Raw genomic sequence first — 16,682 nt, forward strand, 5'->3', positions numbered from 1 at the left:
CTGCCAAAATAATGGAAACACTTGAGTAAATGAGGGATAAAGTATATTGAAAGCAGGTACTTCCACACAGGTGTGTTTACTGAGTTAATTAAGCAATTAACATATACTTAGGGTAACGTATAAAAATGATGGTCAGGCCATTATTTTGGCTACCATGGCTATGCCACCATAGGATGACAATGCCCCCATCCACAGGGCACGAGTGGTCACTGAATGGTTTGATGAGCATGAAAATGATGTAAACCATATACCATGGCTGTCTCAGTCACCAGATCTCAACCCAATTGAACACTGATGGGAGATTCTGGAGCGGCGCCTGAGACAGCTGTTTCCACCATCAACAAAACACCAAATGATGGCAATTCTCGTGGAAGAAGGGTGTCGCATCCCTCCAGTAGAGTTCCAGACACTTGTAGAATGGATGTGCATAGAAGCGGTTCTGGCTCGTGGTGACCCAAAACCCTAATAAGACACTTTATGCTGGCGTTTCCTTTATTTTGGCAGTTACCTGTATATCTCAAGATGAATGAACCAGACACATACACACAGGCATACCATTATATAGATAAAGTAGCCACACCTGCATGTACAAAATGGATGAGTATTGGGTGGGAAGATCTAGCAAGACCACATGGCGCCCTGAAAACAGGTGTGTTAGCGTTCTGGAGAGACTCCAGATATCCTTGGGCACGTGTCAAACTCCTTCCACTGAGAGGCGAGTGTGTGGGTTTTAGCTCCGCCCTTTTACTTGATTGGTGAATTAAGGTCAGATTACCTGGTTTCCTAGGTCATAATTGAAAGGAAAAAACAGAAACCAGCAGACACTAGGCCCTCCATGGAATGAGTTATACACCCCTGTCCTAGGGTATGAGTTATACATTGACACCTGTCATTGTAGGAGACGTATTCTGAGGTCATGAGATATTGTACGGGGTTAACCAAGTGTGTTCACGTTCTATGCACTCAAGAAGCAGAGCATTCCGGGAAGGCAATCCCATGTTCACTACAACTACAGAACCACAGGAGAAAAAACGTCAGGACAAACTACGGACAAAATCTACCTACATTAAATCGACCTACATTAAAGCATTCCCAGTTGCACAAGCTGTTGATTTGCGAAAAACACAACAACAAAAAATCTGAAAATTATATTATAAAAAGAGGTTCTTTGTGGACCAAGTGGAAGTCTACATCTTTGAGGACAACGTTAGAAAACATTCGTATAACATTGATACAACCATGCCCTCATGCAGTCTTTCACTAGGATTACCAATGTCTTTACCTCTTCCTTACAATCCCGTCAATGCCACCTACCAACCTTACCACACCGCCACTGACATGCACTTTACTTACAGTCCCTCGCTAATCTCTCTCTCTGACAGAGAGGATATAAAACAAAAATAGGAATCTACACCACGTGCCGTTTACACAGTCCTCGCTCTTCTTTCTGATAATAACAAACCTGGAAAAATACTTCCATCATTCAATCCTGTATAACTAGCTAAACTTTTACCTGTGCATTGCAACACATACAGTATGCCTTAGTACGTTAGTACATATCCCTTCCACCTTTCTTCAGTCGTCCTTGTCATAGAAAACCCTTGGACTCTCTCTCCCTAGTCATAGACAGGCATTTAAAAAAAAAAAACATTCTCTCTCCTCTATTCCCAGCTGAAAAACAGAAGAGCCTTTCTTTCCCTCTCTCTCCCCTATGCCACCTCTGTGGAAATGTACCAGCGCATTCCCACTGAGGGGATAAAGATAAGACTGTGTAGAAGAGAAGAGTCTCTCTCGCTCTCTCTTTCTCTCTCTGCTGGCTGTGTATTCCTGTGAGCGTGATCCCGTCCTGAGTTGCTGCAGAATGGGGGGGGGGGGGGGGGGGGAGCTGGGCACACCCTCCTCCGGAATGACACAACGTGTAAACGGCGGCTCGCACACACTTAAGACTTTAAAAAAAAAAAATCTAATTTCTTTTTTCTTAAAAACATCTCAGTCCATAGAGCAGAGAAGGAACACTCCCCAGAATGAGTTTTTAAAAAGGTCTAAATCCTAAATGAAAATGAAAAGAAACGCTAAAAAAAAATGGTAGCACGTTAAGGTAGGGCGAGCAGGCGAGAGAGTCACCTGGGTACGTGTGTCGCTGGTGGTTCAGTGTGGTCGTAATGTCCATGGCCACAGGATATCCTATGGACCATTATTCATCAGAGTCCTTTTTTGCCTTTACAGGGAGGCTGGATGTATGAGCTTCCTGCAGGGACTCTACCAGAGAGAACAGCTTATTGCCCTGAAGCAGTCTGCAGGCGTGCGCACACACACACACACACCTGATTGAAAGTCCAGAGTGATGGAGTGTGTGTGCCTTTAGCTGCATGTGTAAAACTGGTTGTGTGTGGTCACACAGTACGCTATGGTGTGTTGTTGCATTATTGAGCTAGGATTAGGTTTAAGTTTCTATGGTAACATAGCCTAGAGACTATATGATGAGTATTGACAAAGGGCTGGACTGGGGAGTGAGCATTAGCCAGGGGTACCTGCCTGACATTAGCTAGGCTCAGGGAAGAGGCACTAGGCTCTTGTAGCATAATATACTTGTGTATAAAGACATAAGTAATACATGGTATCAAGTACTATACGAGTATCTATGATAGCAACATTACCGTGATATTTGAACTGTGTAAATGATCCTGCATCTGTTTGTCTGATCAAGGAGTGATGTTGGAGTGTGATTTTGTGTGTCTTTGTGTATTGGTGCTAGTGTTTGCACGTCTGTGTGCTTGTGTGTCACTCTCTCACAGAGCTTTCATCTGCAGACTTGACTTAACCGTATGACCCAGAACAGCCACGACATTCTCTCCTCACACAAGGCGGAGCGACAGCGTAAAGAAAAAAACATCAGCCACTAATATCACTGCTTGTCTCACTTACACCATCCATTCTTATCCAATTAACACAGACTTCAAAACAAAACAAAAAGAGGAGCATGAAAATAAACTAAAAAGAAAAACAAAGGAAACCTGAACAGCAAATATTGAACCCTGCTGCGCTTCTCCTGAGAGACGCAGTGACATCGAGGTGCCTCCAGGGGGGAGTGCTGAGCAGGAGAGCGCACTAGGCTGCATCACAAGTGACGCTCTTTACGAGGGTGGGGTGAAAGGGCGGCCCTCGTCGCTAGGAGTGGCCGTGTCATCGCTGGGGTCCAGGCTGTCCTTGGGGCTCAGCGTGCTGTGGGAGGGGGGTGGGGTAGAATCTGAGCGGGGTGGGGTCAGCCCGGGGGGGGGAGGTGTTTCAGGGGAGCTCTCCTGCCGTCCATTGGTCGTGGGCTCGGTGGGCGGTGTGACGATGGCCGTACCACCGCAGGGCACCGCTGGGGGGTCAGAGGTCAGGTCGAGGACGGAGGGCGGAGTTGGGGTTGCGATTGGCGTCACGGCTGGCTCGGTGGGGGTGGGCGTCAGGGGCACCGCTGGGATGGTGGCGCGGGGGTTGGAGTTATGCAGGAGCCCCTCCCCCAGAGAGAGGGAAGAGTCGCTGGGGACCAATGAGGGGGTCTTCTCCACCAGACGCCACTGCATGACACTGGTATCCTTCCCGCCCGTGGACACCAAGTGACTGTCGTTGTGCATGAAGGTCACATTAGTCACGTGACTGCTGTGGGCGCTATATTTGTGGCTCGGTGCCTGCGGAGGAAGGAGACATGTCAGCACATAATATTATGATTTGAAGCTAATATTACAGTATGTTATACTATATACAGTCTACGCTTAGTACAGGGATGGTAGCACTGAGCAGTGTTCAGTAAGGGGCTGGTGCTCAGGGGCAGGGCTGGCTTACCTTGGGTCTGGCGCAGGGGTACTGGAAGAGGTGCACTTTGCAGAAGTCATCAGCCAGAGCGATCACCTTCCTGTTGTGGGATCTGATCAGGGCGTTGATGTCTGTGCCATCGGAACCCTCAGGCCACACTCCTGGAAGACACAAATACACACATATTGGTGGTTTTGCCCCACTATCACAAATTAAATATGGAGACTGAGCAGTGAACCTGTGTGTGCTTTCCATATGTGCGCGTACATGAAGTCATGTCAAAAGCATACCACCAGGGGGCAAACCAACACTATAAGAGAGACTTCATACACCTCTCCATGCACACTAACATGCTCAATACACTCCCTATCCTACTTTCCCTCTCTCACGGGTCTGTACAAAAACATATGCATGCACATACAGAAATAGGGATCACTTCACACACATATGCAATCTCTATTCTCAGGGGTCCTATCAGTTACAGCCAGTGGTGTCAGTTCAGCTAAACCTAGGGTATGGCAAAGTGGGGTGTGTGGAAATACCCCACCCCCCAAAGCAGGTGGAGAGAAACGCTGTTCACACTTCCCAATCCAAAACCAAGATAAAAAGAAAGATGAAGGTAGAAAAAAATTGCTTACAATAACTTTGCAGACAATAATGACTTTGCAGACATCAATTCATTATTATTGGACAAAAATAAGTGATAAATGTACAGTATACTCAAAATGTGTTGCAAGTAAGAAAAAGCTATAATTTATTAAACTAACGGGATATGTATGTGTGAGATATTCAGTAATTATACACTACCGGTCAAAAGTTTTGGAACACCTACTCCTTCAAGGGTTTTTCTTTATTTTTACATTTGAAAAAAAAATTGTAGAATAATAGTGAAGACATATGGAATCATCCAGTAACCAAAAGTGTTAATCAAATCAAAATATATTTTATATTTGAGATTCTTCAAATAGCCACTCTTTGCCATAATGACAGCTTTTCACACTCTTGGCATTCTCTCAACCAGCCTCATCTGCAATGTTTTCTAACAGTGTTGAAGGAGTTCCCACATATGCTGAGCACTTGTTGTCTGATTTTCCTTCACTCTGTGGTCCGACTCATCCCAAAACATCTCAATTTGGTTGAGGTTGGGTGATTGTGGAGGCTAGGTCATCTGATGCAGCACTCCATCACTCTAATTCTTGGTAAAATAGCCATTACACAGCCTGGAGGTGTGTTGGGTCATTGTCCAGTTGAAAAACAAATGATAGTCCCACTAAGCTCAAACCAGATGGGATGGTGTATCGCTGCAGAATGCTTCGGTAGCCATGCTGGTTAAGTGTGCCTTGATTTCTAAATAAATCACAGACAGTGTCATCAGCAAAGCACCCCCACACCACAACATCTCCTCCATGCTTTACAGTGGGAAATACACATGCAGAGATCATCCGTTCACCCAGACCGCATTGACTGACCTTCATGTCACTGTCTTTTCTCTTTGCTTATTTGAGCTGTTCTTGCCATAATATGGACTTGTTTTTTTTTACCAAATAGGGCTATCTTCTGTATACCATCGCTACCTTGTCACAACACAACTGATTGGCTCAAATGCATTAAGGAAAGAAATTCCACAAATTAACTTTTAACAAGGCACACTTGTTAACTGAAATGCATTCCAGGTGACTACCTCATGAAGCTGGTTGAGAGAATGCCAAGAGTGTGCAAAGCTGTCATCAAGGCAAAGGGAGGCTATTTGAAGAATCTCAAATATTAAATATATTTGGATTTCTTTAACACTTTTTTTGGTTACTACATGATTCCATATCTGTTATTTAATTTCTACAATGTAGAAAATAGTCATAAGAAAAACTCTTGAATGAGTAGGTGTTCTAAAACTTTTGACCGGTAGTGTATGTGGGGATTTTAATACGGTGACGGAACCTAATGATCGAGTATCAGACAATTTAAATATTAACTGGAACAGTCTCTTGAACAAAACTTTTTATGAAGTGATATCTGATTAATTATACGGTGGTGAACCTGACCCGTGCAGAAATGAAACACCTTATTAAAAAAAATCTACTCTGTGCACAACTGTCAGAAAGAGTGCGTACTGTAGTAAAGTGGATTTTTTTTGTCAAAAGTAAAATGTGTCCTATGCCTAATTGTCATGAAGAGAGTTTAGAACCCCTTTCAGTGAAATAGTACAGAACTAAAGAAATATCGGGTTTGATGTCCTGTCTTCAGAAAGTATTCACACCCCTTTACTTTTTCCACTTGTGTTAAAGTGGGATGAAACATTTTTTTTGTCAACGATCTACACAAAATACTTTGTAATGCCAAATTGGAAGAAAAAATTGAACATTTGTAAAAGTAAGTAAGTATATAAATAAAACACTAAAATATCTTGATTAGATAAGTATTCAACCCCCTGAGTCAATACATGTTATAATGGCCTTTGGCAGCAATTACAGCTGTGAGTCTTTCTGGGTAAGTCTATGAGCTTTGCACACCTGGATAAAAAAATATTGGCACATTATTATTTTTTAAACTCATCAAGCGCTGTCAAGCTGGTTGTTGAGCATTGCTAAATATCAATTTCCAAGTTTTGCCATAGATTTAAGCCAATTTAAGTCAAATCTGTAAGTGGGCCACTCAGGAACATTCAATGTCGTTTTGGTAAGCAACTCCAGTGTAAATTTGGCCTTGTGTTTTAGGCTATTGTCCTGCTGAAAGGTGAATTTGTCTCCCAGTGTCTATTGGAATGCAGACTGAACTAGGTTTTCCTCTAGGATTTTACCTGTGCTTAGCTCTATTTTGCTAGTTTTTTTGTCCTAAAAAAACTCCCTATGTCTTGCAGATGAAAGCATACCCATAACATGATGCAGCCACCACCATGATTGAAAATATGAAGAGTGATACTCACTGATGTGCTGGATTTGCCACAAATGTAACACTTTGTATTCAGGACATAAAGGTTATATATTTGCCACATTCTTTGCAGTTGTATTTTAGTGCCTAACTGTAAACAGGATGCATGTTTTGGAATATTATTTTTTATTATGTACAGGCTTCTTTCTTTTCCACTCTGTCAATTAGGTTAGTATTGTGGAGTAAATGCAATGTTGTTGTATATCTTCTATCACAGCCATCAAACTGTTTTGAAGTCACCATTAACCCCATGGTGAAATTCCTGAGCAGTTTCCTTCCTTTCCGGCAACTGAGTTAGGAAGGAAGCCTGTATCCTTTCAGTGACTGGGTGTATTGATACACTATCCAAAGTGTAATTAATAAATTCACAATGCTCAAAAGGGATATTCAATGTCTGCTTTATTTTTTACCCATCTACCAATAGGTGCCCTTCTTTGCGGGGCATTGGAAAACCTCCCTGGTCTTTGCGGTTGAATCTGTGTTTCAAATTCACTGCTCAACTGAAGGACCTTACAGATAATTGTACACTATATATACACGTGTATGTGAACACTCCTTCAAATTAGTGTGTCAGCCAGCCATATGTTACTGACAGGCTATTTCCGCCACATGTTGCTGACAGGTGTATAAAATTGAGCACACAGCCATGCAATTTCCAAAGACAAACAATGGCGGTAGAATGGTCTTACTGAAGAGCTCAGTAACTTTCAACGTGGCACCATTTAGGATGCCACCTTTCCAACAACTCCGTTCATCACATTTCTGCCCTGCTAGAGCTGCTCCGGGCAACTAAGTGCTGTTATTGTGAAGTGGAAACGTCTAGGAGCAACAACGGCTCAGCCGTGAAGTGGTAGGCCACACAAGCTCACAGAACGGGACCGCCGAGTGATGAAGCGCATAGCACATAAAAATTGTCTGTCCTCGGTTGCAACACTCACTACCGTGTTCCAAACTGCCTCTTGACGAAACGTCAGCACAAGAACTGTCTGTCTGGAGCGTCATGAAATGGGTTTCCATGGCTGAGCAGCCACACACAAGCCTAAGATCACCATGAGCAATGTCAAGCGTTAGTTGGAGTGGTGTAAAGCTTGCCATCACTGGACTCTGGGGCAGTGGAAACGCGTTCTCTGGAGTGAGGAATCACGCTTCACCATTTGACAGTCCAACGGAAGAATCTGGGTTTGGCCAATGCCAGGAGAACGCTACCTGCCCCAATGCATAGTGCCAACTGTAAAGTTTGGTGGATGAGGAATAATGTTCTGGGGCTGTTTTTCATGGTTCGGGCTAGGCACCTTAGTTCCAGTGAAGGGAAATCTTTACGCTACAGCATACAATTACATCCTAGACAATTCTGTGCTTCCAACTTTGTGGCAACAGTTTGGGGAAGACCCTTTCCTGTTTCAGCATAACAATGCCCCTATGCACAGAGCGAGGTCCATACAGAAATGGTTTGTCGAGATCGGTGTAGAACCCCATCAAAAACCTATGGGATGAATTGGAACGCGAGCCAGGCCTAATTGCCCAACATCAGTGCCCGACCTCACTAACGCTTTTTGACTGAATGGAAGAAAGTCTCCGCAACAATGTTCCAACAATTTTTTTCTCCAGAGGACACTATTAAATCTGTAAATATTGGTTATGTAATTATGAACTCAAATGTATTGATGTGCAAGTTGATTTGTATTCATGTAAATTATTTATAAAATGGGAAAAAAATTCAATAAAGATTATAATATATATTTTTTAAAGCAAAGTGGGTTCTGTAGGAATACTCCCACCACCAACCCCCGTCATTTTAGTAAATTAAGCTAATAACTAAAAACTCTAAAATGCTATTTGGAGAACAAAAATTACCCCAGCCATTAATTATCACAGCAATATTTGGTTATAATGTCTGTGGGACGGCATGTACAATGTCAACCACAACTCAACCTCGTAAATGTAGTAATTTACTTGTGGAACATCCCATACAGTGCAACATGAAAACATATGCATAATACACGCCATCAGGTCACAACAAAGCCGACATCAATGTAAAAGTAACCGGAGCATAAAACAGCTGACCACGAATGCAAACTTTGCCAGATAAATCCTACATATGCATTGAAATAAAAAGGCATACATCAAAGGACTTACTTAGGATTACACTCGACAAGGACGCATGAAGACAAAAAAAAATTGACCAAAGAATGGACAGCGCCTCGGTACAACACGTAGGCATAGCGGAGCACCGTGGCATGGTGCTGAATGGACAGCGCCTCGATACAACACGTAGGCATAGTGGAGCACCGTGGCATGGTGCTGAATGGATAGCGCCTCTGTCTAGTAGCCAGCTAAAATTATTCCGTTTGTGGGCAGTTAGATATTTTTTGGGCACAGTTAGGAAGCCTACAATGCTTATATGAAGCTCATAACTGGCACTCAGATCTTTAGAAATGGAAGGATCAATTCTGTGCAATTTAAGATTAGGGAGAACACATTTTTTTTCATGAACATGGCCTTATTTCTTTACAGAATATTGTATGACTGTCATTCATATTCCTTTCACCCAGCTCAAATGTTACATCGATAGGTTTAAGCTATTACATGATACTCGACTTTTCCCCTATACCCATCATGAGGTTGCTACAACCTAGCCTACAAATGAAAGTTTACAACGTAGGTGCTGCACAGGTTGAGAGAACATTTTTGTAATCAAGCTGACAAACAGTGACGCATTCAATAGCCCCATTCAATATATTGACAGGTTTAGGCTACTACATGACATTCAAATTGTCCTTATAGCCATCATGATGAATAGCCTATGAATGAAAGTTTACAACGTAGGTGCACAGATCGAAATAAAACATTTCGTAATCAAGGTGACAGACATTGACAGATTCAATACCACCTTGCAAACTCTTGCCTGCATTTACCTGATCTAGGGTGGAATCATTAGTCCAAACAGTTGCAAACAAGAGTTTCTATTGGACAAATTCAGATATGTTTGTCCCCGTTTAGTTTTGTTAGCATCCATTTAAGAAACGTTTTAACAGAATCAGCTGAATAAATACACCCTTGATCACCCCCAAACACCGTTAACTTACACAGCAACCACATACAAACAGCATGATCACTTTGCTCATTGTTAAATTCCTTCTCACATCTATGCTCTATTCTGTGACCAGGTAAAAAAAAAACTTTCCAAGCCAAACCTTCATATCATAACTGCTACATACAGCCTACATAGTTGTCACCATATTAGCTAACATCATAGTCAACATGGCTACCAGAACTAACGCGTTAGTAAACCCACTACAATCATGCAGTAGTGTACAGCAAGCAGTTTAGCATTTACACCGACGGGCCCCGGTGACAACAAATTAATAAAACCGAAAGCTTACCTTGACTTGGAAGTGTTCCAGTGTTGGATAGCCATAGCCAGCTAGCTAACATAGCATCCCTCTTTGTTTGAGCCAGGTGTTTGAGTAGGCTGCATTCGCTAGCTAGCTGCAATATGTAACTTTTTATGTGATATAACCAAATTCACATATAAATATATGTTGTGTGTGCAAGTCTAAATTGAGGTAGATCTGTTCTATCTGCGCTATTTCTATGCTTCCCGTTCTTATGTTTCATTTTTTGCGTCTATTACTTTCAGTTTTGTACACCGTCTTCAAACAGCTGAAAATGAAATATTTTTGATTATGGAAAATATATTTCACAGCGGTTTAGATGGTACAATGACTACACTATACTGGCTTGTTTTGTCACAAACTGAAATTAAGCGAACTATTAGAATTTTAGCAAGAAGGAAATGGCAGAGTGATTTCTACATAGTGCATCTAAGTGAAAGTTCTTAAAAAATTAAATGAAATATAGCTAGCTCTCACTCCCTCTCTTGCTTCTCCTTCATTTAAGAAATTAATTTGCTCAAAACTGTTCAACTATTGTCTTTCTCTCTGAGTTAACTAATCACCAGATTTTATGCACTGCAGTGCTAGCTAGCTGTAGCTTATGTTTTCAGTACTAGATTCATTGTCTGATCCTTTGATTGGGTGGACAAGATGTCAGTTAATGCTGCAAGAGCTCTGATAGGTTGGAGGATGTCCTCCGGAAGTTGTCATAATTCCTGTGTTAGTCTACGAAAGGGGGTGAGAAACATAAGCCTCCTAGATTTTGTATTGAAGTCAATGTACCCAGACGAGGACGGAAACTAGCTGTCCTCCGGCTACAGCATGGTACTGCCAAGGCTACTGAAGACCTTCATTACAAAACAGTGTGTTTTAATCAGTTATTTGGTGATGTGAATATATCGAGTATAGTTTGATCTAAAAAGGATAACTATAATATTTTACTATTTTTATGAAATTCATTGAGGAGAATGGTCCTCCCCTTCCTTTGAGGGGCCTCCACTGGATCAATTGTAAATTGGCACTCCGCATGAAAAAGGTTGCCGACCCCCTGCTATAGGCTATTTAAAGCCACCTTTGTTGAATGGCGCATACAGTGTATTATGACAGTGTCATCGTCTCGTGCCCTTCCCATCACCCTTGTCTCGTTGCGATGCATTCAGAGATGTTCCTCATAATGTGTGTGCCCAGCTCATTTTCGCATTTGCCTTTCTGCATTATTCGCCAGGGAAGGGAAAAATTCGGTGAATATTGAAGCATTGTATCAACAAGGTGGCTCTGAGAATATTGAAACATTGCATTAACGAACGAGGCGGCTCGGAGACGATTGATATTGCAACATAGTAGCCAGCTTGTCTCTGTCTGATTATTGTGTTGACTACGCAGCAGTTGCACCATTTGGGTGCCTGTTAATTATTTTTTTTTAAACATTAAAATGCACATTTGCTATAGCCTACAATTGTTATTGGCTTTGAAGCCAAAAACAGGACATGTAAAGAGCAAGTTGTTCAGTTGTGTTTATTTTTATACCAATAAGCCTACATGAAACCAAAATTGCACTAGCCTACTGGGCGAATTAATGAAAATAACAATTAGACATTCCCAACCTATATTTCAATAGTAATAAAACAGCTTTTGGTTTCGAATGGTCAGCAAAAAGGAGGGCTCCCCACCTCCCACCTCCCAATTCAATTAACCCCTGGCTATCAGATTACAACAAGGCATGTTGCCTACTTTAATTTTGGGGCCTAATCATTACACCTCTGGTTGCAGCCTCAGACAATCTACTGGCTGAGAACTGTGAAATCTGAAAGTCAAGAGTTAACTATATTTCTAGCCTCACAAAGAACTTAAATATGTGGAGTGGGGGGCTAATGTGGGGCTATTATTCTGGGCCTGAGTCCCTCAGATAGAGAGAAAGAAAAAACGGGGGGGGGGGGGGGGGGGGGTTAGTGAGTGAGTGAGTGAGTGAGTCAGTGAGTGAGGGAGAGAGAGAGAGAGAGAGAACGAGAGACAGTGAAAAAGTGATGGACAGAGGAGACAAAAAAAAGAGGGAGAGAAATAAAGAACGAGAGATCGAGAGAGATACCACATTACACACCATGCTGCAGTGGAACAAAACCAGTAGTGAAAGCACCTCAGGGACAAGTCTGGTAGCAGAACCATAGTTGGATTGGAAGGACATAAAATTCCTGTTATTCAAACTAGAGCTCTCGATTTCCTTTCACTGCTACAAACTTGGGTAGGACATCTAAAACAAAATGGAATAAGAAAGAATAGAGAAAGAGAGGATGAATGAAGGAAGAGAAAATAAAACGGGGGCAATAGGCAGAACGTCTAAGAGTGCGTGCGACAAGTTGCTGATGTGTAAACTCCCAAACCCACACTCTGTTCAGTAGTAGGACTCATAGAAACACAAATTGCAGCCACACAAAACCACAGAAGCTTATAAACCCACATCAGTGAAAATAAAAAACACAAACACAGACACAGAAATCTAGCATGGCACAGCCAAGAACAGTGACAACGTGTTTGAGGATGAATCACGCCGAAAAGAAGAACCAATCCCACCATATCCATATAACCCAGGTACTGACCGAAGACATGGTAGCCCAGCACACAGGTGTAGGTGGCCCAGTCAATGTCCTTACACTCAGAGCGGTTACGGATATACTTGCAGCCATTTGGAATGTCCCCTGCAAAGAGGATAGAACCAAGTCAGGGCATAGTTGAAGGGGATACTACACAACAAAAGTGTAATGCAAAAGGTATGACTTTCATGAGCTATACTGTACGTTGGTTAAGCCCGATTATTTTTTGGGGATAAAAATTCCTTCATGGACCAGTAACATAGCATGAGGTTCCATCAACGAAGCTGTAGTCTCACTTAAGCATGACAAATCATTCGAAGGTGTGTCTACTCACAGTAGAGGATCTCATAGTCTCCTGAGTTGGACATGATGAACTTGTTGTCGGGGGACCAGTCAAGATGTGTGATGTAGCTGGAATGTCCCTGTTAACCACAGAGTGAGAAAGTTTGATAAATGATTTAGAGAGCTGAAACAGTTAAATGGTCTATTTGCTGGTTGTTGTATTTTACCCCCTTTATCGCCCCAATTTCGTGATATCCAATTGCGACCCAATTTCAAACTTGTCTCATCACTGCAACTCCCCAACAGGTGCGAGAGGCGAAGGTCGAGTCACGCGTCCTCCAAAACATGACCCGCCTAACCGCGCTCCTTAACACCTGCCCGCTTAACCCGGAAGCCAGCCGCACCAATGTGTCGGAGGAAACACTGTTCAACTGACGACCAGTCAGCCTGCAGGCGCCCGACCCGCCACAAGGAGTCACTAGAGCACAATGAGTCAAGTAAAGCCCCCCCGGCCAAACCCTCCCCTAACCTGGACGAAGCTGGGCCAATTATGCGCCGACCCTGTCACGGCCAGTTGTGACACAGCCTGGGATCGAACCCAGGTCTGTAGTGACGCCTCAAGCACAGCAATGTAGTGCCTTAGACCGCTGCGCCACTCGGGAGGCCCTAGTTAATGGTATTTTAATGGAGCTAGGGACATATACAGCATGTATAGTACAGCTAACTTAGTTTTGCACATCATTTCATGTGAGATTTTGGCCTTTATAAAAGTTCACTATCTAGGGAGCGAACTCCAGTCTTCCACCTCAGCCCATAGGAGGAGACACTTTGTGTGTGTGTGTGTGTGTGTGTGTGTGTGTGTGTGTGTGTGTGTGTGTGTGTGTGTGTGTGTGTGTGTGTGTGTGTGTGTGTACATGTCTGTCTGTCCTCCCCCTCACTCAGGGTCAGGGAGGGAATCTCTGTTAGCCTATCTTGGCACTTGGTTTGATTTCCTTCAAGTCTGCAGGCTTCCCTCCAACACAAAGACCCATACACACATGCAATCATACACATGCATGCAAACGTGCACACTTTTACACACAGGAATGTCACTGACATCCTGCCAAGCTAGACACTCCACAGCTGCTGACCTCACTTTCTCACACAAACATATACACATCTGAATTCCATACTGAACGGCACACACACAAAGTTGATGTATTTCTCGGTTTATGCATTTCCCTATTTATACGCAGAATCCTGTAGTTATTTATTTGAAGAACAGGACATACATATTTATGTGTCACTAAAAATCCCCATAAACAGTTATACACAGAAAATACAAAACATTAGGACCAGGTGAATCGAGGTGAAAGCTATGATCCCTTATTGATGTCACTTGTTAAATCCACTTCAAATCAGTGTAGATGAAGGGGAGGAGACAGGTTAAAGGAAGATTTTTAAGCCATCAGACAATTGAGACATGGATTGTGTATGTCTGCCATTCAGAGGGTGAATGGGCAAGACAAAAGATTTAAGTGCCTTTGAACGGGGTATGGTAGTAGGTGCCAGGTGCACCGTTTTGTGTCAAGAACTGCAACGCTGCTGGGTTTTCCCACACTAAACAGTTTCCCGTGTGTATCAGAATGGTCTACCACCCAAAGGACATCCAGCCAACTTGACATAACTGTGAGAAGCATTGGAGTCAACATGGGCCAGCATCCCTGTGGAACGCTTTTGACACCTTGTAGAGTCCATGACCCGACTAACTGAGGCTGTTCTGAAGGCAAAAACATTAGGAAGGTGGTCTTAATGTTTTGCACACTCAGTTTATATCAGTGTGTCTCACTGCTTTACAGTGGAGCTGTGCTCACAGACAGGGGCCCAGTCATCTGCCAACGCCTATAAAACCTCAAACCAACCTTCCCACAATGTCTTTCTTCCCTCTGGAGCCAAGGGGTCTTTTTACATTACCAACACGTCAAATGAGAACCTTGCTTTAATCCTCTCTCATGCAATCCCAAGCTTATTTTTCAGCAATCTAAAACGTGACAGCTATGCACTTAGTCTGTGATCTGGTATTGAAAAAACCCCACACAAAGCACTATACCACACGCACTGCTGTGGCTGCAAGGCTATGTACGGTAGGTTGCCTGGGGGCTTAACCTTGGACCAAGACCATAGTGGTCAAGCAGCAGAAGCAATGACCGTGACCACAACCCGAGCCGCATGGTCCTGACCATTGGCATCCATCAGACGACCAGTAGCCCACAGGGATGGAGGGAAGAGCGAGAGAAAGCGGGTGCGGTGTGTGAAAAGAGACGACATGAATGAGAGGGACACGAAAGAGAGGGAGAAGAGGGAAAAACAAGGGAGAAAGAAAAAGGGAGGACCAATGTGTGCGAGACAGAGCGACGTACATACGGAGTGAGAGAGAGTGAGAGAGAGTGAGAGGAGAGAGAACACGGGATATAAAAGAGAAATAGAGACAGCAGACTGAGCAGCAGCCAAGCGGAGGCCAGAGAAGGTTTAAAACAACAGTGGAGTGATTCACACTGGCCCTGTGCGGTTCTGACCACTGTAGCGTAGACTAGGGCTGGGCAGTATATACAGTATTTTATGATATACCGGTATTGATGCAGGGATCGGTTTGGGTTTTTACTTTACCTTCTATACCGGTATTTGAATGTTTGGTTTGTTAAATGTGATACGCCATGTGTAATGTCAATTTTTTTTTATAATCGTTTACTTCGCTACTTGAGTCATCTCTCTCCGCTCTTTCTCTCTGTGCCACCTTCCACACAGACCTAGCACGCCCCCTGTCACAACCATGAGACACTTGCGTTCAGTCTGCATGGTCAATGCAGCACATGTAACAGTGTTGCATGTTGCTTCTTAATATAAATCCACTAGCGTTCTATATTAGTTTGTGTTTCCTACATCTGCAAACAGCTAGTTTGTCTTTTCTTAGAAAGTTGCCCTAAATCTTCTAACACTAATTGTTAGCCACTAATGCTAAATCTAGCTAGCAAATACATTTACTGAGTAATAAATGTTGCAAAGCAAGAATATGTTAGCTACATGAAGTAGCTAGAGAAAAAACACAATGTAGTCAAAGCTTATAGGGTCCCCTAGGAAACACTTATCACCACTTTGGTTCCTACCCTGTCACAATAACTCCTCCCTGGCATTTTAATTCGTTGTCATCTCAAACACCGTATTCAAAGTTCCCACTATTATATTCTAACTATAGAATTAGAAGAGTCATTATATTTCCATGATTCCAACAGTTTTGCTCTAATTCGCAAGTCAAATCGCAATTGCAACATTTGGTTAAAAATAAGTCCGAGATTATTTGCCCATATCGTGCAGCCCTACGTGGCAGTGTGGAAATTATCACAATTGAGCAGTGGTGTAAAGTACTTAAGTAAAAATACTTTCACGTACTACTTAAGTCATTTTTTTGGGTATCAGTACTTTGCTATTTTTTTTTGTTGACAACTTTTACTTCACCACATTCCTAAAGACAATACTGTACTTTTTACTCCATACATTTTCCCTGACACCTGCTGGTCATGATCTGTATACCTTCACCTCTACCCTGCTGGATTTAAACCCATCACTATACTGTATATACAGGTAACTGCCAAAATAAAGGAAACACCAACATAAAGAGTCTTAGTAGGATGTTGGGCCAATACGAGCCAGAACAGCT

The 16,682-nt window shown here is 42.8% G+C and overlaps 1 protein-coding gene across 1 annotated transcript in view; it reads right to left on the reverse strand.

Annotated features, from left to right (window-relative positions):
* Positions 1-316: 316 nt before the first annotated feature.
* Positions 317-16,682, reverse strand: part of LOC120046504 (echinoderm microtubule-associated protein-like 4) — an 81,928-nt gene continuing 65,562 nt past the window's right edge. The window contains exons 20-23 of the mRNA XM_038991790.1: positions 13,041-13,128; positions 12,713-12,811; positions 3,829-3,959; positions 317-3,674 (exon numbers count right to left, since the gene is read on the reverse strand). Of these exons, the coding sequence (XP_038847718.1) occupies positions 3,135-3,674; positions 3,829-3,959; positions 12,713-12,811; positions 13,041-13,128 (858 nt within the window). The 3' untranslated portion in view covers positions 317-3,134. The remainder of the gene's footprint in view (positions 3,675-3,828; positions 3,960-12,712; positions 12,812-13,040; positions 13,129-16,682) is intronic.

Source organism: Salvelinus namaycush, chromosome 4 (genome assembly GCF_016432855.1).
Source record: "Salvelinus namaycush isolate Seneca chromosome 4, SaNama_1.0, whole genome shotgun sequence".
Taxonomy (NCBI): Eukaryota; Metazoa; Chordata; class Actinopteri; order Salmoniformes; family Salmonidae; genus Salvelinus; species Salvelinus namaycush.